This window comes from Oncorhynchus clarkii, chromosome 5, assembly GCF_045791955.1.
Source record: "Oncorhynchus clarkii lewisi isolate Uvic-CL-2024 chromosome 5, UVic_Ocla_1.0, whole genome shotgun sequence".
Taxonomy (NCBI): Eukaryota; Metazoa; Chordata; class Actinopteri; order Salmoniformes; family Salmonidae; genus Oncorhynchus; species Oncorhynchus clarkii.
This window is the reverse complement of record NC_092151.1, coordinates 36127178-36151618: the sequence shown is the minus strand read 5'-3', so window position 1 is coordinate 36151618 and position 24441 is coordinate 36127178. Positions and strand designations below refer to the sequence as shown.

Below are 24441 nucleotides of genomic sequence, written 5' to 3'. Positions count from 1 at the left end.
TGTTTAGCACTACCTGAAGTTTATATAGTGCTTTATCCAGGTAGACGGAAAGTAGAGCATTGCAGTAGTCTAACCTAGAAGTGACAAAGCATGGATGGATTTATCTGCATCATTTTTGGACAAAGTTTCTGATTTTTGCAATGTTATTTAGATGGAAAAAAAGCTGTAATTGAAATGTTTGTCGTGTTTGTCAAAAGAGAGATCAGGGTCCAGAGTAAAGCCACAGTCCTTTCAGTTTTATTTGAGACGACTGTACAACCATCAAGATTAATTGTCAGATCCGGCATCACCTCTACTTTATTGCAGACATGAAATAAAACAGTTAAAGTATAAATATTGCCAAGTCATTTTGCTAAGCAAAGACAACGTGATATGTGGAAGAGTGGGTAGGGGAGGCTGTGTTTTTATGCCACTCCCCCAACCTTTAACTGAAGAGGTTGTGCTGTCTCAAAACAAAACTATACATGCCACACTAAGAAGAGCCAACATCACTGCTGCCTTGCTACTGTATCAGTCCAGTGTGAAGACTCCACGGGAAGAAGCCAACTTCAAGACTGGCAAACCTGAAGAGGATGGAGATTGGTATGAGCACTGGTAAGAATACAATATGAATATTATTCACATTCCGATGTATTCATCAATATCTGTCTAGACAGATATAACACGTGTACATAAATTCAATTAATTAGAAATGTAGATATAATTAGACATTCAAAATTTAAAATACTATTTGGCAACATTTTGCACAAAAAGTATGTAGTTAATTGATATGCATGCTTTCTAGAGAGTTAAACTGATTATCTGATACTGGCGCTCTGTAGCGTTGTGTTTTTATCAGTGGTGGAAAAAGTACCCAAATCTCATACTTGAGTAAAAGTAAATATACCTTAAAAGAAAATGACTCAAGTAAAAGTGAAAAATATACTTAAGTATAGTTAAGTATAATTTCTGAATGAGTTATTTATTTATTATTATTATTATATTTTTAACCCTTTTTCTCCCCAATTTCGTGGTATCCAATTGGTAGCTACAGTCTTGTCTCATCGCTGCAACTCCTGTAATGGACATGGGAGAGGCGAAGGTCGAGAGCCATGCGTCCTCCGAAACCCAATCAAGCCGTACTGGAAGCCAGCCGCACCAATGTGGCGGAGGAAACACCATACAGTGCCTTGCGAAAGTATTCGGCCCCCTTGAACTTTGCAACCTTTTGCCACATTTCAGGCTTCAAACATAAAGATATAAAACTGTATTTTTTTGTGAAGAATCAACAACAAGTGGGACACAATCATGAAGTGGAACGACATTTATTGGATATTTCAAACTTTTTTAACAAATCAAAAACTGAAAAATTGGGCGTGCAAAATTATTCAGCCCCCTTAAGTTAATACTTTGTAGCGCCACCTTTTGCTGCGATTACAGCTGTAAGTCGCTTGGGGTATGTCTCTATCAGTTTTGCACATCGAGAGACTGACATTTTTTCCCATTCCTCCTTGCAAAACAGCTCGAGCTCAGTGAGGTTGGATGGAGAGCATTTGTGAACAGCAGTTTTCAGTTCTTTCCACAGATTCTCGATTGGATTCAGGTCTGGACTTTGACTTGGCCATTCTAACACCTGGATATGTTTATTATTGAACCATTCCATTGTAGATTTTGCTTTATGTTTTGGATCATTGTCTTGTTGGAAGACAAATCTCCGTCCCAGTCACAGGTCTTTTCCAGACTCCATCAGGTTTTCTTCCAGAATGGTCCTGTATTTGGCTCCATCCATCTTCCCATCAATTTTAACCATCTTCCCTGTCCCTGCTGAAGAAAAGCAGGCCCAAACCATGATGCTGCCACCACCATGTTTGACAGTGGGGATGGTGTGTTCAGCTGTGTTGCTTTTACGCCAAACATAACGTTTTGCATTGTTGCCAAAAAGTTCAATTTTGGTTTCATCTGACCAGAGCACCTTCTTCCGCATGTTTGGTGTGTCTCCCAGGTGGCTTGTTAAACTACACTTTTTATGGATATCTTTAAGAAATGGCTTTCTTCTTGCCACTCTTCCATAAAGGCCAGATTTGTGCAATATACGACTGATTGTTGTCCTATGGACAGAGTCTCCCACCTCAGCTGTAGATCTCTGCAGTTCATCCAGAGTGATCATGGGCCTCTTGGCTGCATCTCTGATCAGTCTTCTCCTTGTATGAGCTGAAAGTTTAGAGGGACGGCCAGGTCTTGGTAGATTTGCAGTGGTCTGATACTCCTTCCATTTCAATATTATCGCTTGCACATTGCTCCTTGGGATGTTTAAAGCTTGGGAAATCTTTTTGTATCCAAATCCGGCTTTAAACTTCCTCACAACAGTATCTCGGACCTGCCTGGTGTGTTCCTTGTTCTTCATAATGCTCTCTGCGCTTTTAACGGACCTCTGAGACTATCACAGTGCAGGTGCATTTATACGGAGACTTGATTACACACAGGTGGATTGTATTTATCATCATTAGTCATTTAGGTCAACATTGGCTCATTCAGAGATCCTCACTGAACTTCTGGAGAGAGTTTGCTGCACTGAAAGTAAAGGGGCTGAATAATTTTGCACGCCCAATTTTTCCGTTTTTGATTTGTTAAAAAAGTTTGAAATATCCAATAAATGTCGTTCCACTTCACGATTGTGTCCCACTTGTTGTTGATTCTTCACAAAAAAATACAGTTTTATATCTTTATGTTTGAAGCCTGAAATGTGGCAAAAGGTCTCAAAGTTCAAGGGGGCCGAATACTTTCGCAAGGCACTGTACACCTGGCGACCATGTCAGCGTACACTGCGCCCTACCCGCTACAGGAGTCACTAGTGCGCGTTGGGACATTCCTGCTGGTCAAACCCTCCCCTAACCCAGACGACGCTGGGCCAATTGTGCGCCGCCCCATGGGTCTCCCGGTCGGCTGCGACAGAGCTTGGACTCGAACCCAGAATCTCTACTCGGGAGACCCGAGTCTATTTATTCTAAGCCATAAAAAGGGACCTTGACCGAGAGGAGTATGTAGACTATTTCCCGTAATTGAGTAAACAGCTGGGGGTTTCTAAATAAATATATACAACAATTAAAAACAATCCATTGTACAGATTTGATAAATGCATACTTCACAACCAGGATGTGAACAAAGCATCAAAACAACTGCGGTGAATCATTCAAACTATTTCAAAGGTCTTGAAATAACCAGGTAAAAACTAACAAAAAAATGGCAACTTTAATATTAAATGGTGACCTGTGAGATTAGGTTAATAACTGGAAAGATTTCCATTGTTGTTTGTGTGTAGATGGTGCAAGTAATGAAATTAACATCTATTTTTAAATTTGCTAATTTAATAATTAGGGACCAATTATTAGCAAGTATCTAACAAATGATTTAATGAAAGCCGCTGAGAAATGCACCCAGGTAAATGATACCATACAATCACATACAGTGGAATGTTTGTGGAGTCATAATATGCTATGTATAGAGTTTAACATCAGTTTCAGTATAGAAACCGTGCTTCCCACGTGATCTTGTTAATCATGTAAAGCTAGGTACAAGGAGGATGTTTCAGAGAAATGTCTTGCTTATAATAATGTTAATAATGTACTCATTCATATGACTTTTGGACTATGGAAAAAATAGAAGGGTTTAGCACGAGACATATTGACATATAATGAAACTGAAAGATCCATAACATGAGGGTAGTGCGTACGGCCCAGGACATCACTGGGGCTAATGTGCAGTCAACATAAACTGTTCTCTCTACTACCGCATGGCAAGGGGTACGGAGTGCCAAGTCTAGGACCAAAAGGACAGTTTTTACCCGCAAGCCATAAGACACCTGAACAGGTAATCAAATGGCTACCCGGACTATTTGCATTGTGTGCCCCCCAACCCCTCCTTTACACTGCTGCTACTCTATACCTACATGTACATACTACCTCAATTAGCTCGACTAACCGGTGTCTGTATGTAGCCTCGCTACCGTTATAGCCTCGCTACTGTATATAGCCTCGCTACCGTTATAGCCTCGCTACTGTATATTGCCTCGCTACGGTATATAGCCTCCTACTGTTATTTTTCACTGTGTTTTTTAGTTTTTATTTCTTTACTTATCTATTGTTTGCCTACAGTTGAAGTCTGAAGTTTACATACACCTTAGCCAAATACATTTAAACTCAATTTATCACGATTCCTGGCATTTAATTATAGTACAAATTCCCTGTTTTAGGTCATTTAGGATCTCAACGTTGTTTGTAGATTGTGAAATGTCAGAAAATAGCAGAGAGAATGATTTATTTCAGATTTGATTTCTTTCATCACATTCCCAGTGGGTCAGAAGTTTACATACACTCAATTAGTATTTGGTAGCATTGCCTTTAAATTGTTTAACTTCGATCAAACGTTTTGGGTGGCCTTCCACAAGCTTCCCAAAATAAGTTTGGTGAATTTTGGCCCATTCCTCCTGACAGAACTGGTGTAACTGAGTCAGGTGTGTAGACCTCCTTGCTTGCACACGCATTTTCAGTTCTGCCCACACATTTTCTATAGGATTGAGGTCAGGACTTTGTGATGGCCACTCCAATACCTTGAGTTTGTTGTCCTTAAGCCATTTTGCCACAACTTTGGAAGTATGCTTGGGGTCATTGTCCATTTGGAAGACCCATTTGCGACCAAGCTTTAACTTCCTGACTGATGTCTTGAGATGTTGCTTCAATATATCCACATCATTTTCCTACCTCATGATGCCATCTATTTTGTGAAGTGCACCAGTCCCTCCTGCAGCAAAGCACATCCACAACATGATGCTGCCACCCCCGTGCTTCACGGTTGGGATGGTGTTCTTCGGCTTGCAAGCGTCCCCCTTTTTCCTCCAAACATAACGACGGTCATTATGGCCAAACAGTTTTTTTTTGTTTCATCAGACCAGAGAGCATTTCTCCAAAAAGTACGATATTTGTCCCCATGTGAAATTGCAAACCGTAGTCTGGCTTTTTTATGGCGGTTTTGGAGCAGTGGCTTCTTCCTTGCTGAGCGGCCTTTCAGGTTATGTCGATATAGGACTCGTTTTACTGTGGATATAGATACTTTTGTACCTGTTTCCTCCAGCATCTTCACAAGGTCCTTTAATGATATTCTGGGATTGATTTGCACTTTTCGATCCAAAATACATTTATCTCTAGGAGACAGAACGCGTCTCCTTCCTGAGCGGTATGACGGCTGCGTGGTCCCATGGTGTTTATACTTGCGTACTATTGTTTGTACAGATGAACATGGTACCTTCAGGCATTTGGAAATTGCTCCCAATGATGAACCAGACATGTGGAGGTCTACAATTTTTTTTCTGAGGTCTTGGCTGATTTCTTTTGATTTTCCCATGATGTCAAGCAGAGGCACTGAGTTTGACGGTAGGCCTTGAAATATTTCCACAGGTACTCCTCCAATTGACTCAAATTATGCCAATTAGCCTATCAGAACCTTCTAAAGCCATGACATAATTTTCTGGAATTTTCCAAGCTGTTTAAAGGCACAGTCAACTTAGTGTAGGTACACTTCTGACCCACTGGAATTGTGATACAGTGAGTTTGAAGTGAAATAATCTGTCTGTAAACAATTAGTGGAAAAATGGACTTGTGTCATGCTCAAAGTAGAAGTCCTAACCGACTTGCCAAAACTATAGTTTGTTAACAAGACATTTGTGGAGTGGTTGAAAAATGCGTTTTATTGACTCGAACCTAAGTGTATGTAAACTTCTGACTTCAACTGTAATATCGTTTTTTTTACTTAAAAATTGCACTGTTGGTTAGAGCCTGTAAGTAAGCATTTCACTGTAAGTACAGTGCCTTGCGAAAGTATTCGGCCCCCTTGAACTTTGCGACCTTTTGCCACATTTCAGGCTTCAAACATAAAGATATAAAACTGTATTTTTTTGTGAAGAATCAACAACAAGTGGGACACAATCATGAAGTGGAACGACATTTATTGGATATTTCAAACTTTTTTAACAAATCAAAAACTGAAAAATTGGGCGTGCAAAATTATTCAGCCCCCTTAAGTTAATACTTTGTAGCGCCACCCTTTGCTGCGATTACAGCTGTAAGTCGCTTGGGGTATGTCTCTATCAGTTTTGCACATTGAGAGACTGACATTTTTTCCCATTCCTCCTTGCAAAACAGCTCGAGCTCAGTGAGGTTGGATGGAGAGCATTTGTGAACAGCAGTTTTCAGTTCTTTCCACAGATTCTCGATTGGATTCAGGTCTGGACTTTGACTTGGCCATTCTAACACCTGGATATGTTTATTTTTGAAACATTCCATTGTAGATTTTGCTTTATGTTTTGGATCATTGTCTTGTTGGAAGACAAATCTCCGTCCCAGTCTCAGGTCTTTTGCATACTTTTGCAGAATGGTCCTGTATTTGGCTCCATCCATCTTCCCATCAATTTTAACCATCTTCCCTGTCCCTGCTGAAGAAAAGCAGGCCCAAACCATGATGCTGCCACCACCATGTTTGACAGTGGGTATGGTGTGTTCAGGGTGATGAGCTGTGTTTCTTTTACGCCAAACATAACGTTTTGCATTGTTGCCAAAAAGTTCAATTTTGGTTTCATCTGACCAGAGCACCTTCTTCCACATGTTTGGTGTGTCTCCCAGGTGGCTTGTGGCAAACTTTAAATGACACTTTTTATGGATATCTTTAAGAAATGGCTTTCTTCTTGCCACTCTTCCATAAAGGCCAGATTTGTGCAATATACGACTGATTGTTGTCCTATGGACAGAGTCTCCCACCTCAGCTGTAGATCTCTGCAGTTCATCCAGAGTGATCATGGGCCTCTTGGCTGCATCTCTGATCAGTCTTCTCCTTGTATGAGTTTAGAGGGACGGCCAGGTCTTGGTAGATTTGCAGTGGTCTGATACTCCTTCCATTTCAATATTATCGCTTGCACAGTGCTCCTTGGGATGTTTAAAGCTTGGGAAATCTTTTTGTATCCAAATCCGGCTTTAACGGACCTCTGAGACTATCACAGTGCAGGTGCATTTATACGGAGACTTGATTACACACAGGTGAATTGTATTTATCATCATTAGTCATTTAGGTCAACATTGGATCATTCAGAGATCCTCAATGAACTTCTGGAGAGAGTTTGCTGCACTGAAAGTAAAGGGGCTGAATAATTTTGCACGCCCAATTTTTCAGTTTTTGATTTGTTAAAAAAGTTTGAAATATCCAATAAATGTCGTTCCACTTCATGATTGTGTCCCACTTGTTGTTGATTCTTCACAAAAAAATACAGTTTTATATCTTTATGTTTGAAGCCTGAAATGTGGCAAAAGGTCGCAAAGTTCAAGGGGGCCGAATACTTTCGCAAGGCACTGTATGTATTCGGCGCACACGACAAATAACTTTGATTTGATGTTCATATTGAAAGATTTACCCATATTTAGCAAATAATGAAACCATAAACGAACGGACATTTCTGCTTAAGTGTAGTCAACAAAATGATATAATAATAAAGTTCATGAATATTCTGTACAACACATGAAACATTTTTAAGGTACTAAGCAGATTAAATCCATAAACTTCATCTTCCCACATGTTTTGACTTGTCAGCCATCTGCGAGAAAGTTTAAAATGTGTGTTAGCTTTAGGTTTTAAAGGAAGGTAGACTTGCCTGGTAAATAATGTCAGCTGATTGTTTAATTGTGTTTCAGAATGTTTTGCTAACAATTTTCCTCCCTCCCCTTTAGAGATGTATCCACCCAATATATGTGGGCGTCACTGTCTGGGGCCCCTGTCCTTCCACAAAGGGGCCTTGGGAACCGATGTGTGTCTGAGTCTGGGAGGTAGACGTGTGGAGAGGGACAGAGAGACCTTCCAGAATGGTCTGACTTTCAGCAGTCGTCCAATCAGGGTCCAGGAGAAGATACATCTGCGGGTGGAATGTTGTGACCAACACTGGCATGGAGCTCTGCGGCTGGGCTTCACCATCATACCCCCCTCCTCCTCTGGGCCCCTCTTCCCTCCTGCTATGGCTATCCCTGACCTCACCACCACCTACGGGTACTGGGCATCCATCGTGCCCTCCAGCCTCATCATGCCAGGGGCAGAGCTCCGCTTCTGGGTGACCCCTCGAGGAATGCTGGTTTACGAGGGGCCAAATGGTTTGAGGTACAAGCTACTGAAGGGGGTGGATGTGACACGCCCCCTGTGGGCCATGATAGATGTCTACGGACAGACCAGAGCTGTGCTCCTATTGGGTGAGGCACATGGTGAATTTCTTGGTTGATAAAGTAGCTTGTACAATCTTTTATTTTATAGATAGTATCACATTAACTCCGACTGATCAGTGCTTTATGTTCTTCCTTCCTTTTTCAGGATCAGAAAAGAAAGACTTATTGAAGTTGCGGATCCGGAGGTCCTGTCCTGTCCCTCCTCCTCCCTCTGTGTCTCATAGGGACAGCTGCATGTGTGTGAACGAGGATCATCCCTGTCGCACCCCTCAGGACTACAGGCTCTCTGCTGACCCTATCCCTACCACACAGATAGACCACTCTATAGGTGTGTAACTAACTGCATTATTAAAGCCAGGCAGTGCCGGCTCCAGGCATAAGCGACATAAACTGTCTTAGCCAGTAGGGGGGGACCAAAATAAATACGTTAATTAATTAATAAATAAATATATTAAAATATATATATTTAAGAACTCAGTTGGTGACTCAACTTATTGTTGAGAATTAGAATAGTAGAATACACAAGGTGCAATTTCGAAATTTGGTTGTGCATCAGTAGTCTTTTTCTTATGTCAGCCATTGACAGTCACTCAATTAGCCATGTCAGCTAACAGTTTTTAGATTGGTAAGTTAGTCTAGCCAGCTATCTAAGTTTGTAGTAACCATGGCCGAGTACCATGTGCCCAATGGCCCTGAACTCCCCCATTGATTTTGTTAGTCACTCGCACTCAGATATCATTAATATGGCCTAAGTCTTGACAAAATGTCTAGAATTGCAGGAAATTAGCTATAAAACTGCATACTTGTTCTCTCTGCCCCATGGCAAAATTATATTTGTTATCAAATTGCTAAGCTTTTCTCCACCCAATGGCAACATGTGTAGAATTGTAGAAAGCTTGCTTTAAAACTGCAACATTTTCTCTTCTCCCCATTGAAAAATGTGTAGAATTGCAGGAAATTCATTTTAAAATGTACATTTTTCTATCCGCCTCCAAGAGGGGGCTTCCCAAACAAATCTCGCTTAGGGCCCCCCAAAGGCTAGGGCATTCAGGTTGGCGAGTGTAGATATTTACAAAGTTGATACAGTTGCAGTGACGATTTTAGCATATACAGTGCATTCGAAAAGTATTCAGACCCCTTGAGTTTTTACACATTTTGTTATGTGACAGCCTTATTCTAAAATGTATTAAATAGTTTTTTCCCTCATCTATTTACACACAATACCCCGTAATGACAAAGCAAAAACAGATTTTTTGATTTTTTTGCAAATGTATTAAAAATCATAACTGAAATCACATTTTACATAAGTATTCAGACCCTTTACTCAGTACTTTGTTGAAGCACCTTTGGCAGTGAATTACAGCCTAGAGTCTTCTTGGGTATGACGCTACAAGCTTGGCACACCTGTATTTGGGGAATTTCTCCCATTCTTCTCTGCAGATCCTCTCATGCTCTGTCAGGTTCGATGGGGAGTGTCACTGCACAGCTATATTCAGGTCTCTCTAGAGATGTTTTATTGGGTTCAAGGCTCTGCCTGGACCACTCTAGGACATTCAGAGACTTGTCCGGAAGCCACTCTTGCATTGTCTTGGCTGTGTGCTTAAGGTCGTTGTTCTGCTGGAAGGTGAACCTTCGCCCAAGTCTGAGGTCCTGAGCCCTCCGGAAAAGGTTTTCGTCAAGGATCTCTCTGTACCTTGCTCCGTTCATCTTTCCCTTGATCCTGAATAGTCTCCTCGTCCCTTCCGCTTAAAAACATCCCCACAGCATGATGCTGCCACCACCATGCTTCACCGTAAGGATGGAGCCAGGTTTCCTCAAGATGTGACACTTGGCATTCAGGCCAAAGAGTTCAATCTTGGTTTCATCAGACCAGGGGATCTTGTTTCCTTGACACTTTTTAGGTGTCTTTTGGCCAACTCCAAGCGGGCTATCATGTGCCTTTTACTGAGGAGTGGCTTCCATCTGGAGCTCTGTCAGAGTAACCATCGGGTTCTTGGTCACCTGCCTGACCAAGGCCCTTCACTCCCGATTGCTCAGTTTGGCCGGCGTGCCAGCTCTTAGGAAGAGTCTTGGTGGAGTCAGCTCTAGGAAGAGTCTTGGTGGTTCCAAACTTCTTCCATTTAAGAATGATAGAGGCCACTGTGTTCTTGAGGACTTAAATGCTGCAGACAGTTTTTGTTACCCTTCCCCAGACCTGTGCCTCGACACAATCCTGTTTCAAAGTTCTAGGGACAATTTCTTCGACGTCATGGCTTAGTTTTTGCTCTTACATGCACTTTCAACTGTGGGACCATATATAGACAGGTGTGTGCCTTTCCAAATCATGTCCAATCAATTGAATTTACCAAAGGTGGACTCCAGTCAAATTGTAGAAAAATCTCAAGGATTATCAATGAAAACAGGATGCACCTAAGCTCAATTTCAAGTCTCATAGAAAAGGGTCTGAATATTTAAGAAAATAAGGTAAGTTTTTTATTTTGTATAAATTATTTAAAAAATTAAGACCAGTTTTTTCGATTTGTCATTACATTGATGAGGAAACACATTAATCAATTTTAGAATAAGGTTGTAACGTAACAAAATGTGGGAAAAGTCAAGGGGTCTCAATACCGAATGCAATTTATATCTTGGTGGGGCAAACTCAAAATAAAAAATAAAATATGTAGATGCCTGCCACCAAAGCCACTATACAAGCCTAAACAATACATTCATTGCACTATAACGGTGACAAATGGTGCCCACACACTGTTAGGGTCTACATAAAGCTGTCCCAACTCCTTTCCACTGCTACAGCTGCCTATCAGTGGAGCCTTGTCTGGCAGCGAAACAGTTCATTCAGCGTCATTTACAGCCTTTAAAAAAAAACATAGCTGATATGGCTGACTTGATAAAACAAATGTGGTTTCTACTGACAATTGAGATGTACAAACTTTGGCATAAGGGGACGATGAGCAGATAAGAGGCAATCCATAATTTTGATTAAGATATTAATGATTGAGCTAGGATGGATTTAATATAACTATTTTGTTCAGCACTTTTGTAATGTACAGTGACAAAATTTAGAACATGGGTCGTTCTTACAGTGTTTTCCCTGTACACCAAGTCAGAACTGTAGGATAAATAAAGGGTGCATATAAGCAGACAATGAAAGCTCTTACAATATCAATGATTACATTTCTCTAAAACAGGCTATAGGCTACATGTGCACCACCAAGTCAGAACAGTAGGCTAAGTTATGAGGGGAAAAGGGACCAAATTATTAGGGTGAGGCACATGGGCTACCAACAGCTTACTACATACCATACACTTAGTATTACTTTCTTAGCTACAGTATACACATCTGACTGGCATATTACAGAATTTAAGCAGCAGCATACAAGCCATTGTTGAACTCACGTTGTTGTGCTGTGCTCACTTGAACAGGAAGGTGGCGCAACAATCCTTTGTCGGCAGATTTTGTCATCAAAGTCTAGCATTCTCTGGATTTATGGTGCTTTCAAGACAACTGGGAACTCTGGGGTTAAAAATCAAGGTCATGACGTGTGATCTTCAGGTTGGAGCTCTAGAAAGAGGTCAGAGTTCTCAATATGAAATTCCGAGTTGAATGACTGTTATTTTCCCGGTCTGAGCTAATTTTTTTCCAGAGTTCCCAGTTGTCTTGAACGCACTAAAGTCTGAGATTTCCGAGTTTCCAGTTGTTTTGAATGCAGCAGAAGTCATAATGGATTGACAGCATGGCCAATGTTGAATGTTTATCCTTTTAAAATTGGAAAAGAGACCCTTAAACCCAGACTTGGACCACATATCCACTCCACTGAACAGCAGGCTAGTGATTGCTTTGCAATTCTTGCCGTTAGCCACAGATTCCTCCCAAACCACTCATTGTTGAATTTGCAATTTCCAACTTGTTGTGTAATGTTTATGTCGAATGGCCGATGAGCACCGATATGTTTTTATCTGATTTTTCTTCATAATTTTTCTTCAATCGAAGATTGAAAAGGATTTTCCAGTAGATTATCGACTTGATTCATGATGACTGCTAGCTAAGATTTTGAAAATATAATGTTGGCATGATCAGTCCAATCAAAGCTACGGTAGATATAACGGGATTTGACGTAATTTTACCTTGGCCAATGACCTTGATCCTTCTTGGATGGGCACTTCTAATGTAACTCTATGGCTGCATTTCAAACTCATAAAAGACACGCCCTCGTCCACTTACCCTCACCTTTTGCCCTTGGGGGAATCCCCGTCACCATCTTGGACGTCGGTCCAAACTATTAGCCAAACAAGGGAAGTTCGCAAAGTAAGCCCCTCAGCCCTCATTTTTGATTGAGTTTGCGACTGTACAATTATGTTCACGTTGGGGCCTGAAATGTCCCATAATTCAATTCGCAATGATTGTACATCCGCTATGAAAAGTCAGCCAAAACTTAAAACCTCAATGTTAATATGGATAAGTCAACATACAAGTGTAATAAAAACAAATGTAAAAAGGTTAGAAATTGTGCTACTAACGCACATGACGGCACAAACACATCTCGTAAAAGTAATGATGTTTTTGTTTGGTTAGCTTTTGGAAATTGTAGAAATAAAACATTTTCCTTTAGAAGTTCCAGCTAGGCAGGCTAACGTTAGTTAGCTAATTAATTTGCTATCATACAGTAGGCGTATATTAATAATGATATAGTTAATATAAGTAAACATGCAATCATAATTGACTGTAGCGCATATTAAGCACCCACAGGCTACAGTGGCTGAAAGCACAATCATCGCACGATGAACGAGTGACGAATTTCCATGCAAGGTGGTCCATTTTAAAAATCATTCCTTCCTCCCTCGCCCCTTGCCCTGCAAGTGTATACTCATCAGACATCATGATACGTCATCAGAAGAGTCCACTTAATTTGAGGGCTGAGGGGATAGGGTGTGTCTTTTAAGTGTTTGAATGCAGCCTATTGCAGCACCTAAGAGGCTTGAATTTTCGAGCTCTCCCCATAGATTTGGAGGTGATGTAGTGTCACCATGAGTGACAGAACACTGAACCAATCACGGCGCAACAAGAGAACATTACCATTACATATTTTCCGCTGGCTGCCTCACCAACATATAAAGCACTGAGCTAGGCTGAAACACCTGCAAATTGGAGCTGCCTTAAGAAAGCAAAAAATAGACCATGTTTGTGTGCCGCTTCATTAACTTAATAATCTTTATTTTTATTGTTTGCAAACGGATGTGTCACGTATTAACGTCAAAATAACATGCAAAAACAAAAAAACATTGTTTTAGCTAAATAGGTGCCCCACCTACCCTGAATGATGGGTCGCCACTTGTGCAGTTGTACAGTTTTATTTCAATGTTTGGATATGGATTTCTGTTGACCTAAAGGAACTGTGGTCTATTTACAATATAGTTTTCTTGGCAGCCTCTTTTGTTGGTGACCGTAAAGTTACTTGCTTTCTATTTATTCTGCACTGTAGATCGGGACATCGCTGGCGATTGCGTGGTCTGTCTATCTGCTAGAGCTTCTGTGGTCCTTCCCTGCGCCCACCGCTGCCTGTGCCTTCGCTGCGCCCTGCGGGTCACGGCCGAGTTTGGAAACTGCCCGCTGTGTCGCCAGTCAATCAGATACAGCGACGAGGACAGGGGGATAAAAAGTTGACCAACCGATGGGGAAAGGAGGGAGAAAAGCAAAGATAATCTAATCAGCATTATATTAGTTCATAATATTGCAAACATTTCCCTTATGTTCTTTTTTATATCAACTGTCTATTTTTCACTGTGACTTATGTTATAATGTAGGCATGTATACTACATGTAGGCATGAATACTTGATGAAGAACGTCTCACTGTAGATGTTTTATTTGTCAATGAATCCAAATGTAAATAAATGCACCCAAAATGAAGACCGTTTCTCTTTTATTTGATAACTTTAAATAAATAGGCCTAGGGAAATTACAGTCAGACAACTATGTAGCCAACTGAAGAAAAAAATAGTTTATTCTCAAAATGAAAGCATATCAATATTTCTGGTACTACAAACACAGTTTCTGTACCAGGCTACAGCAGAGATCTTGTGCAACTTCGGTGTGCAATATGCAGTAGGTCATGTCAGGATGAGCCTGCAGGAAGGGTACCACATGAGGGAGCGTTGAGATTGCCAGTGTTCTGCCATGGCCAGTGAAGAACCTGGATCTCAATCCCATTGAGTACGCCTGGGACCTGTTGGATGGAGGGCTAGGGCCATTCCACCCAGAAGTGTCCAGGAACTTGTAGGTGCTTTGGTGGAAAAGTGGGGTAACATCTCACAGCAAGAACTGGCACATCTGGTGCAGTCCATGAGGAGGAGATGCACTGCAGTACTTAATGCAGCTGGTGGTCACACCAGATACTGACTGTTACTTTTTATTTTGACCCCCCCTTTGTTCAGTGACACATTATTCAATTTCTGTTAGTCACATGTCTGTGGAACTTGTTCAGTTTGTCTCAGTTGTTGAATCTTGTTATGTTCATACAAATATTTACACGTTAAGTTTGCTGAAAATAAACGCAGTTGACAGTGAGTGGACTTTTCAATTTTTGCTGGGTTTATTCATTTTATCCACTTACAATACTTTGGCCGACAGAAAGTTTGTTCGAGACTCACAAGGGCCGGGTGAAGCAGCCCTTGTGGGCAGTCTCAGGGCTTGGATCTGGATACAGGTCGTGGTTCTCTAATCGTCTTTCGCTGTCTCCAAGCTTTACTGTCTGGGCACTAAATGACAAGGCAGGTGAGATTAATATTTTGTTGGATTTAATGCACCATCTATTCATATTTATCAAATAAATAATGATGGGCTATTCCAGGCTATGACATATCTAATGTTGTTTAGGCTACATGAGTTTTGTCTTTGAGTATTTGGCTATAAACAAGAAGCATAAGCATTTGTAATTCATGTGGAAGGGGAGGGAGGCAGTTCAATATTAACAATAGTTTATTAGGCAGACATTGTAAAAGTAATGTCATCGGTGGGTTCAATTCCACAGACATTAGGCTTTAACTCTGTTATATGTTACTCTATTATAAACTGGATGGTTCAAGCTCTGAGTCCTGGTTGGCTGACAGCCGTGGTATATCAGACCATATACCATGGGTATGTCATTTTTTTTTTTTACTGCTCTAATTACATTGAACCAATTTATAATAGCAATAAAGCACCTCTGGGGGTTGTGGTGTATGGCCAATATACCACGGCTAAGGGCTGTATCCAGGCACTCTGCATTGCATTGTGTATAAGAAAAGCCCACCGCCGTGGTATATTGGCCATTAATTAACCACACCTCCTCGTGCCTTATTGCTTAAGTGTATACCACCAATAAGTCGACTTACTGACAGAGATACAATCTTTTGGGTGGAGGCTGTTCTTGGGTGGAGGCTCCATATCTCACAAGTGCATAGACGCTCAACTGCCTTAACCACGCTCTTTGCTATATGTGCGTTATATCACACTCACTTGTCAGATTTACTCAGCTTGCTCTGTTTCCTCGACCTCTTACCCTGATGACATGATGGTAACCCTGACTGGACCTCCATGGTGCCTCCGCCTCTCACCAAGGTAGCTGCAAACAGAGACTGTCCTGCCACACACACACACAACACAAATGAACAGATACAACATTCTACATTTAGTAAAATGTCAGTCCATTTTCTCACACCGTCTCTATATCTACAGGTGAATGGGTTAAGTGAAGCTGAGCTGGCTAACTTGTGAGTGGGTGATATCATAGTGGAGATGAATGGAGAGTCCTGCAGGGATGCTGCATGTGCCGGCTCAGAAAAACAGCCAGAAATCCAGACCTCAGCTCACATTCCTCATAGACAGGTATGCTGAGAAAGAGTTATATATTCACTTCATTAGCATATTGTAAACAGATGACTGGGTTCTGTTCACTTTGTTTCTCTCGGTCCCTTCATGACAGACCTGAAACAGTCTTTGGACTGACCAGAAGGGTGCCTTTTCTTCAGGAGTTAGTCTGTCATAACCTGGTTGGTTCTTTTACTGTAAAGAGATTTATTGAACAGATTTTTGTTATGTGCTGCATTTCTAATATGAATTGTATGACAATACTCTATACAGATTGAAGCAGCTATAGGCAGTTTAAAAAGCATTCAAGTATATTTTTTTTATGATTTAATGTCTCTAGATTGCTGCCAGTCAACGGAGTAATGAGAACTACAGAAAACTAAAATATTGCATCACAGCGCCAGTACAGAAAGTTACCTTGATTTCCGTGCCTAACATATTTTCCATGATTCCTGTGGACAGGAAGACGGATCATATCCCCAACAACAACGAGGTGACTGATTCAGGACAGTAAATCGATGATCGTAGCCAACAGATTGTGATTAAAGTCATTTGCTGCCCCCATGTGGATACTCTTTAAAGTGTCCCACGCAGGGAGAGGTGACGCTTCCAATTACTGTATGCATTTTCATTACCTAAAGGTAACTCCTCTGTATATAGTGTATAACGAGTATCATAATTGCATTATTATTCACCGCTCCCTCCCATTTGTCACAGTTGTGATGTCCCCAGGCAGAGGTATCCTCTTGTGGATTCTGATGTCTACCAGACAATCCAGGGCAGGAGAGAGAGAGACACCCACAGCCCCTCAGCAGTCGTAACACCTTCCGCCTAGAAGAGGAGGTGCTGGAGAAAGACTGTAGAAGTGAGACAATTTATAGGTCAAACATCGAAGAAACAGGACTGAAGTGAATGCTTCCTTTTTCTTTTGACACGCGAAGGAGGTTCTGTAAGAACAGATAGTTAATTGCAGTGTGAATGATTTCGGGAGGTGCGGCCTGTACTGTGGGAATGTGGGAATTATTTGAGATACTCTTTGAAGAGGTAGGGTTTCAGATGTTTTCAGAAGATGGGCAGAGACTCTGCTGTCTTAGCTTCAGGGGAAAGTTGGTTCCACCATTGTGGTGTATGGACAGAGAACAGCTTGGGCTGGACTTAGAGGGGGCTGACCCATAGAGGATGGACGGCCAACATACCAGAGGTGGCAAAACACAGTGCTCGGGTTGGGGTGTAGGGTTTGAGCATAGCCTGAAGGTATGGAGGGGCAGTTCCTCTTGCTGCTCCATAGACAAGTACCATGGTCTTGTAGTGGATGCGAGCTTCAACTGGAAGCCAGTGGAGGCAAGGAGGAAAGAGAGTTGGAAAGAAATGAATCGAAGGCAGATGTCAGGAGGTTGAAGTCGCCAAGTACAAAGAGAGGTGAGCGATCGTCAGGAAATTAGCTTATCAAAGTGTCAAGCTCATTGAGGAACTCTAAGGACACCTGGGGGGTGTAGATGACAATAATGTTAAGCTTGAGTGGACAAGTGACAGTGACTGCATGGAATTCAAATGAGGAAAAGGACAAGTGAGAGAGGGAGAAAAGAGAAGCTCCACTGAGTAGACCTGTGCCACCACCGCGACAACCAGATGCTATTGGACGATGAGAGAAAACATTCAGATGAAGAGAGAGCAGCTGGAGTAGCAGTGTTATCTGGGGGTGATCCATGTCTCCGTCAGGGCCAAAAAGTCAAAGGACTGAAGAGCAGAATAGGCTGAGATGAACACGGCGTTCTTGCCCACAGATCAGCAGTTCCAAATGCTACCAGAGACCAGGAATTCCACATGGGTTGTGCGCGCAGGGTACACCAAATTAGAAGGGTTTCAGCCAAGGGGTGGGGAGCGTCTGTAAAGTTTACAGGAGGAGCGAACAGGTTTAGAAAACACACTTAGTTGCCAAAGCTACAAAATAGCAAAATGAAATCTGGAAAAAAGTAAGATACTCTTTTTCCATCCTTGAATAATTCTGCAGAACTGTCTTTGTTTCGGCAACGGTCTTAGTTTTGCGACGAGACCGCTGCTTACAGCTGGCGATGAGAAAATAGAAGACTGAAGTACTAATACTAATTGTTAATTGCCTTGCAGAGGTGTAGAGCACGCTTCCCTGTACTAATTGCCAAGGAGAGGAGAAACCACCCTTAATCCTGGTTGATGTGTCAACAATCATCTGCAAGGTATGAGCAGTCAGCAGTTCACACACCAAGTAGGCTACTGGGAAGACAGGCAGCACTTAAAGTAGATGGCCCCATCTAGCAAAAAGACAGTACTAGACAACAGATAAAGACAAACATTGTACTTATCACCTCTTGAGATATCAGGGCCCTGTTTCAGAAAGCAGGTGTAGTGAAAACTCAGTTGACTCAGAGTTGAAGGAAAATCTGGGATTTCGGTTTCACAAAACCAGTTCAGTTTAAACTTCGAGTCAGTTACTATGGCAACATACTCCTTGAAGGAAGCTAACCTGCTCGCTGGCAGGTTTTCTTCAATTTACCCGGAATTTCTCCTCCTCTTTAGCTGAAGCCTGTATAGTGAAGGTGGTGTCAGACATGGCATGTCCTTTTCTGGAAGAGACAGTTGATATTGAAGCACAAATACTCCACAGAAATCTGTCGGGAGAGGATGATCAGACCCCGCTTGGATGTTTAATCATTCCATGATGTTTATGTGTTTGAGCGTTTCCGTTTCATTCATCTGAACACTATTCTCAGTCCTTATATCGTTCATTTGACACATCGTGGACATACTCTCAGTTCGGAAACAAATTATTTGTGTTGCACTTGTTTTTTTTGCCAACGGGAGTTTTCTACATAACGTCGGTGACGCTGAGCATATATCCAAGGCAACCGTCTGTCTGGCTGTCTGTCAGAAATGTGACTCTTGCACTGAAACGTTTACTGTACTCTTGTGGTGTTCAAGTCACAGACCCACAAGACTCAGAAGAATTCCACAAAAGTGCAGGTATCAATCAAAGCAATAATTAATTCATTTAGTATGAAGCTTTGAGACTTGAAGCTCTATCCAGTTAATTTGAGATAGTTTATGGTTTCCAGGTGTGATTGGCTGCATATGTGAATAGGAAGTCTTTCCAAACACACCCCTATTTGCTGACCCCTTACCCTGATCCTATGTCCGGCCCTCAGCAATGTCATAACTTGGCTCACTGCAGGACACGAGCCAGGGTAGAGATGATCATTGGGATGCTCAAGGCCCGGTTCCAGTGCCTTCGTAGGCTCAGAGTCACCCTAGAAGGGCATGTGACATTGTGGCATGTGTGATTCTCCACAACATTGCCACAATTAGAGGAAATCAATGTCCTACTCAACCAGTGAACGATCCTGATAATGATCCTAACCACCCCGTTGACGCATGAGATGGAAGAGCAGTCAGAGACACAATATGCTACCATTATTTCTGATTGATCCATCACCTCCCCAGTGTCAAATAAAGACAATATGCCTTTTTATGAATTCTTCCTTATTTCCTGCAAGTACAGTAGTTTGTATTTTTTGTGTTGTTCAGACAAGTAAAATCCACCTGTGGGCACCTCACCCACCTTTAACTGATGTTCTACCTGTGGACACCTTTAACTGATGTTCTACCTGTGGACACCTCACCACCTTTAACTGGTGTTCTACCTGTGGACACCTCACCACCTTTAACTGATGTTCTACCTGTGGACACCTCACCACCTTTAACTGATGTTCTACCTGTGGGCACCTCACCCACCTTTAACTGATGTTCTACCTGTGGACACCTTTAACTGATGTTCTACCTGTGGGCACCTCACCACCTTTAACTGGTGTTCTACCTGTGGACACCTCACCACCTTTAACTGATGTTCTACCTGTGGACACCTCACCACCTTTAACTGATGTTCTACCTGTGGACACCTCACCACCTTTAACTGATGTTCTACCTGTGGGCACCTCACCACCTTTAACTGGTGTTCTACCTGTGGACACCTCACCACCTTTAACTGATGTTCTACCTGTGGACACCTCACCACCTTTAACTGATGTTCTACCTGTGGACACCTCACCGCCTTTAACTGATGTTCTACCTGTGGACACCTCACCACCTTTAACTGATGTTCTACCTGTGGACACCTCACCACCTTTAACTGGTGTTCTACCTGTGGACACCTCACCCCCTTTAACTGATGTTCTACCTGTGGACACCTCACCACCTTTAACTGGTGTTCTACCTGTGGACACCTCACCCCCTTTAACTGATGTTCCAGAAGTTGCATTTCTATGTTTATATTTAGCATCTGCAGCCTTGTGGTACATTTCTAAATGACATTTTTCAATTTGGTTCTCTAAGTACACTTTGTACAGCTGCTTCACAGGGAGCTATAGGAACACAAAAAAATGACATTCAATTTCACAGTGCCAGGTCTACTTAGTGTCATTGTAAGTCATGGGCCAATGCTGAACAACATCAGTTGTACTGTGGAGGTGGAGGGACCCTCTTCCTCATTGTAATTTCCATCATTGCTCTGTTAGAGAAAAAGGTGAATGTTTTATTATGATACAACACTATCAACTGTTAGATGGTTATTTTTAAGTTGTAAACCTCAATAGACTTCTCTGTATCTTCTCTCTGTGGCAGCTGACAAGGGGTTATAATGTAATGAAAATGAACCATTTTGATGTTCTACTCTAAACCATTATGAGAAATCTGTGGAGTATTAAGAGTACTTACAACTGCATGGAGGTATGTTATGGGAGAAGGCTCCACCAGACAGAATACACCGTCAGTAACTGGTAGCAGATGAAGATTAGACAAATGAAAACTTTACCCAGAAAAGTGCCCCACCTAATTTGAATTTGTTTTTTACAACAGTGTGCAGGCCACATCACAATTTCTCAAATATATAACTCTGAGTCACCTTAAAATAGATTGATGTGTGAAGGACAACTACGAATCTGAAAAAGTAACAGCAGTCATTTGCAAAGAATTACACCGCTACAAGAAAATCAACGTACTAAGTTGTGTCTAAGATGGATGGGTGGGCATCACTGAGGCAACACTGGCAAAAGGATGAATGTACATACAGTATATAATTAATAATTTGAATAACTAACCTCTTATATAGGCCATTGTGTCCTGGGGGGTGGTTGGGTCAGATGAGCTTCTTCCAATGATACCTTCAGTAATAGGTCACCCACTGTTTTGACTGAGGGTCATCTCCTCAGCCTCTGTGTGGTGGTGGATGTTTACCCGTTTATCAGCCCTCAGACGTTTTTATATTGGCTATAACGGAGGTCAAATTTGAACATATCCAATATCCAGTAGCACAACATTTGGAGACTTGTATGTATAAAGGCATTTAGGTGTTACTTTCAAATAAACAATATTAAATACTGGCAGTGTTGGGATGGCTGAATTTTTTTTTTTTTTTTAAATGTCACTACTTAAAAATATATCACATGTTGAATGTAGCCACTGAATGCTGTTTAATTATGTAGTGTAGGCTAAACAACATCACAATTGCTTGTAATGAAATTATACCTTACCTGTTTGAAGTATATTTTTATATTTCATCTTCAGTTGCTGCCAAGTATGTTTTGTGCCTGTTGGGTTGCACCTGCATAAATATTAAACACACACACACACACACACACACACACACACACACACACACACACACACACACACACACACACACACACACACACACACACACACACCCCTACACACACACACACACACACACACACATACATATTATATAAAATGTTGAATAAGTTTGACAGCTCAGAGTTAGTCAACCCAGAGTTCAGGTTTAAACTCAGAGTTTGTTAAACCTGCTTTCTGAAACTGGGCCCTGGAGTCCTCTGGCTACAGAATGAAGCAGTAGGGGGCAACCTTTACACGTTGGCTGCCTGTGTTAGTTTGCCCAAAGTGTGTGCAATTTTATTACAATAAAACTACATAATTTAACTATGTGTAACCATGATTTTAATTGAATTTAGATATTGAGCTGTTATATTAAATTTATGAGTTTAAATAGAATGATCTGAATACAAATCACGCTGTTATTATGTAAAAAAATTAAGTGATCACTTTTGAATAGGAGATGAGACATTTGCATGAGAGATATAAGAAAGCCCCGAAGGCATATGTGGAAGATGGACATTCAACATTCAGCAGGGGCCAGAAGCCAAAATTATTATAAACCACTTCTTTCAATACTGAATGCCTCAAGCATTCAATCATAACTGGCTACTGGGTTTCCAGGATAACACTGAGAATAGTTTTTTCTTGTATAGCTTTAGAACTAAAACCATGATAGGGTGTTTTGGCAATTCAGTCATTTTCCAACAGACAAAATTAATATTCTCTGGTACAGAGACAGAGAGAGAAAGAGAAAGAGAGAAAGAGAGAGAGAGAGAGAGAGAGAGAGAGAGAGAGAGAGAGAGAGAATTTGGTTCATTTGAATTCTGCTCAGAGTCAATTCTACTGGAATGACAATTACTTTGATGTAAATAAAGATGGGTAAGGTACATTGGAGGAGATGATGCTGTCTGTGCAGAGATTCATTTTTCCTCCTCACTACTACTTGGTCTGAGTGTCAGGTAGATTTTGGTCACGTTCACCGGCTCAGATCATCGGCATGCATCAACCAATGATTGCGTACCACGTCATCGACCATGTCATCGACTGACAGATTTCTATAACATAAGATGTAGTTTGCTGATACGTATAATACCTATCTAGGCGTTGCAAGATCTAGCAGACGTCAGCAACACCTGGGGAGGGGAACGTGCCCATTTTCTGCAGGCTCCTGCTTCAATAGACCTGTCCTGGTGAGCCTGGATCTCTCATTAAAGCCATGATGACTTGACTGACACAGGTTGGTCAGCTATCATGGACAGGTTGGTAGTAGCTACGAAGTCTCACATGTGTAGGCCTATACTGTCTAGTTTTGCATTAAGCGAAGACATGGACAAAATATAGTGTTTTCATCAGTGTACCTGGTAAAATATGTGCATGCATAATATTATATTTCTCCATATTGCAGCATAAATGTCACAACAAAACTTGTAAAGAGGATTCAGGGAAATGTCTGCACACCGAGAAAAGTCTTGACAGGAATTCTTTCAAAAATAATATACAGTACCAGCCAAAGGTTTGGACACACAAAATCATTGAAGGTCTTTCTTTATTTTTACTATTTTCTACATTTTAGAATAATAGTGAAGACATCAAAACTATGAAAAAACACATGGAATCATGTAGTAACCAAAAAAAGTGTTCAAAAAATATTTTTTAGATTTGAGATTCTTCAAAGGAGCCACCCTTTGCCTTGATGACAGCTTTGCACAATTGGCATTCTCTCAACCAGCTTTATGAGGTAGTCACCTGGATTGCATTTCAACTAACATGTGTGCCTTGTTAAAAGTTTATTTGTGGAATTTATTTCCTGAACCAATCTGAACCAATCAGTTGTGTTGTGATAAGGCAGGGGTGGTATACAGAAGATAACCTTATTTGGTAAAAGATCAAGTCCATATTATGGCAAGAACAGCTCAAATAAGAAAATAGAAACGACAGTCCATCATTACTTTAAGACATGAAGGTTAGTCAATGCGGAAAATTTCAAATGCAGTCGCAAAAAACATCAAGCGCTATGATGAAACTGGCTCTCATGAGGACCGTCACAGGAAAGGAAGACCCAGAGTTACCTCTGCTGCAGAGGATAAATTCATTAGAGTTAACTGTACCTCAGATTGCCCAAATAAATGCTTCACAGAGTTCAAATAACCGACACATCTCAACTTCAACTGTTCAGAGTAGACTGTGTGAATCAGGCCTTCATGGTCAAATTGCTGCAAAGAAACCACTACTAAAGGACACCAATAATAAGAAGAGATGTAAATGGGCCAAAAAACATGAGCAATGGACATTAGACTGGGGGAAATCTGTCCTTTGGTATGATGACTCCAAATTTGAGATTTTTGGTTCCAACCGCTGTGTCTTTGTGAGACCCAAAGTAGGTGAACGGATGATATCTGCATGTGTGGTTCCCACCATGAAGGATGGAGGAGGTGTGTTGGTGTGGGGGTGTTTTGCTGGTGACACTGTTGGTGATTTATTTAGAATTCAAGGCACACTTAACCAGCATGGCTACCACAGCATTCTGCAGCGATACGCCATCACATCTGGTTTGCACTTAGTGGGACCATCATTTGTTTTTCAACAGGACCCTGACCCAAAACACACATCCAGGCTGTGTAAGGGCTATTTGACTAAGGAGAGTGATGGAGTGCTGCATCAGATGACCTGGCCTCCACAATCACATGACCTCAATCCAATTGAGATGG

The 24441-nt window shown here is 41.4% G+C and overlaps 1 protein-coding gene across 1 annotated transcript; it reads left to right on the top strand.

The window, feature by feature from the left end:
* The first annotated feature begins 572 nt into the window (after nt 1–572).
* Nucleotides 573–14130, top strand: LOC139409984 (E3 ubiquitin-protein ligase NEURL3-like). The gene is made up of 4 exons (XM_071155400.1): nt 573–594; nt 7746–8255; nt 8374–8556; nt 13709–14130. Exons 1-4 carry the CDS (start codon nt 573–575, stop codon nt 13888–13890), a joined length of 897 nt encoding a protein of 298 aa, XP_071011501.1. The 3' UTR covers nt 13891–14130.
* Nucleotides 14131–24441: the final 10311 nt, after the last annotated feature.

Excerpts from the sequence above, each read along its gene's own strand:
- LOC139409984 (XM_071155400.1), top strand. The coding sequence starts at position 573 with ATGGAGATTGGTATGAGCACTG. Across the intron at positions 595-7,745 it reads GGAGATTGGTATGAGCACTG|AGATGTATCCACCCAATATA; the intron begins GTAAGAATACAA and ends CCTCCCCTTTAG. Across the intron at positions 8,256-8,373 it reads CAGAGCTGTGCTCCTATTGG|GATCAGAAAAGAAAGACTTA; the intron begins GTGAGGCACATG and ends TTCCTTTTTCAG.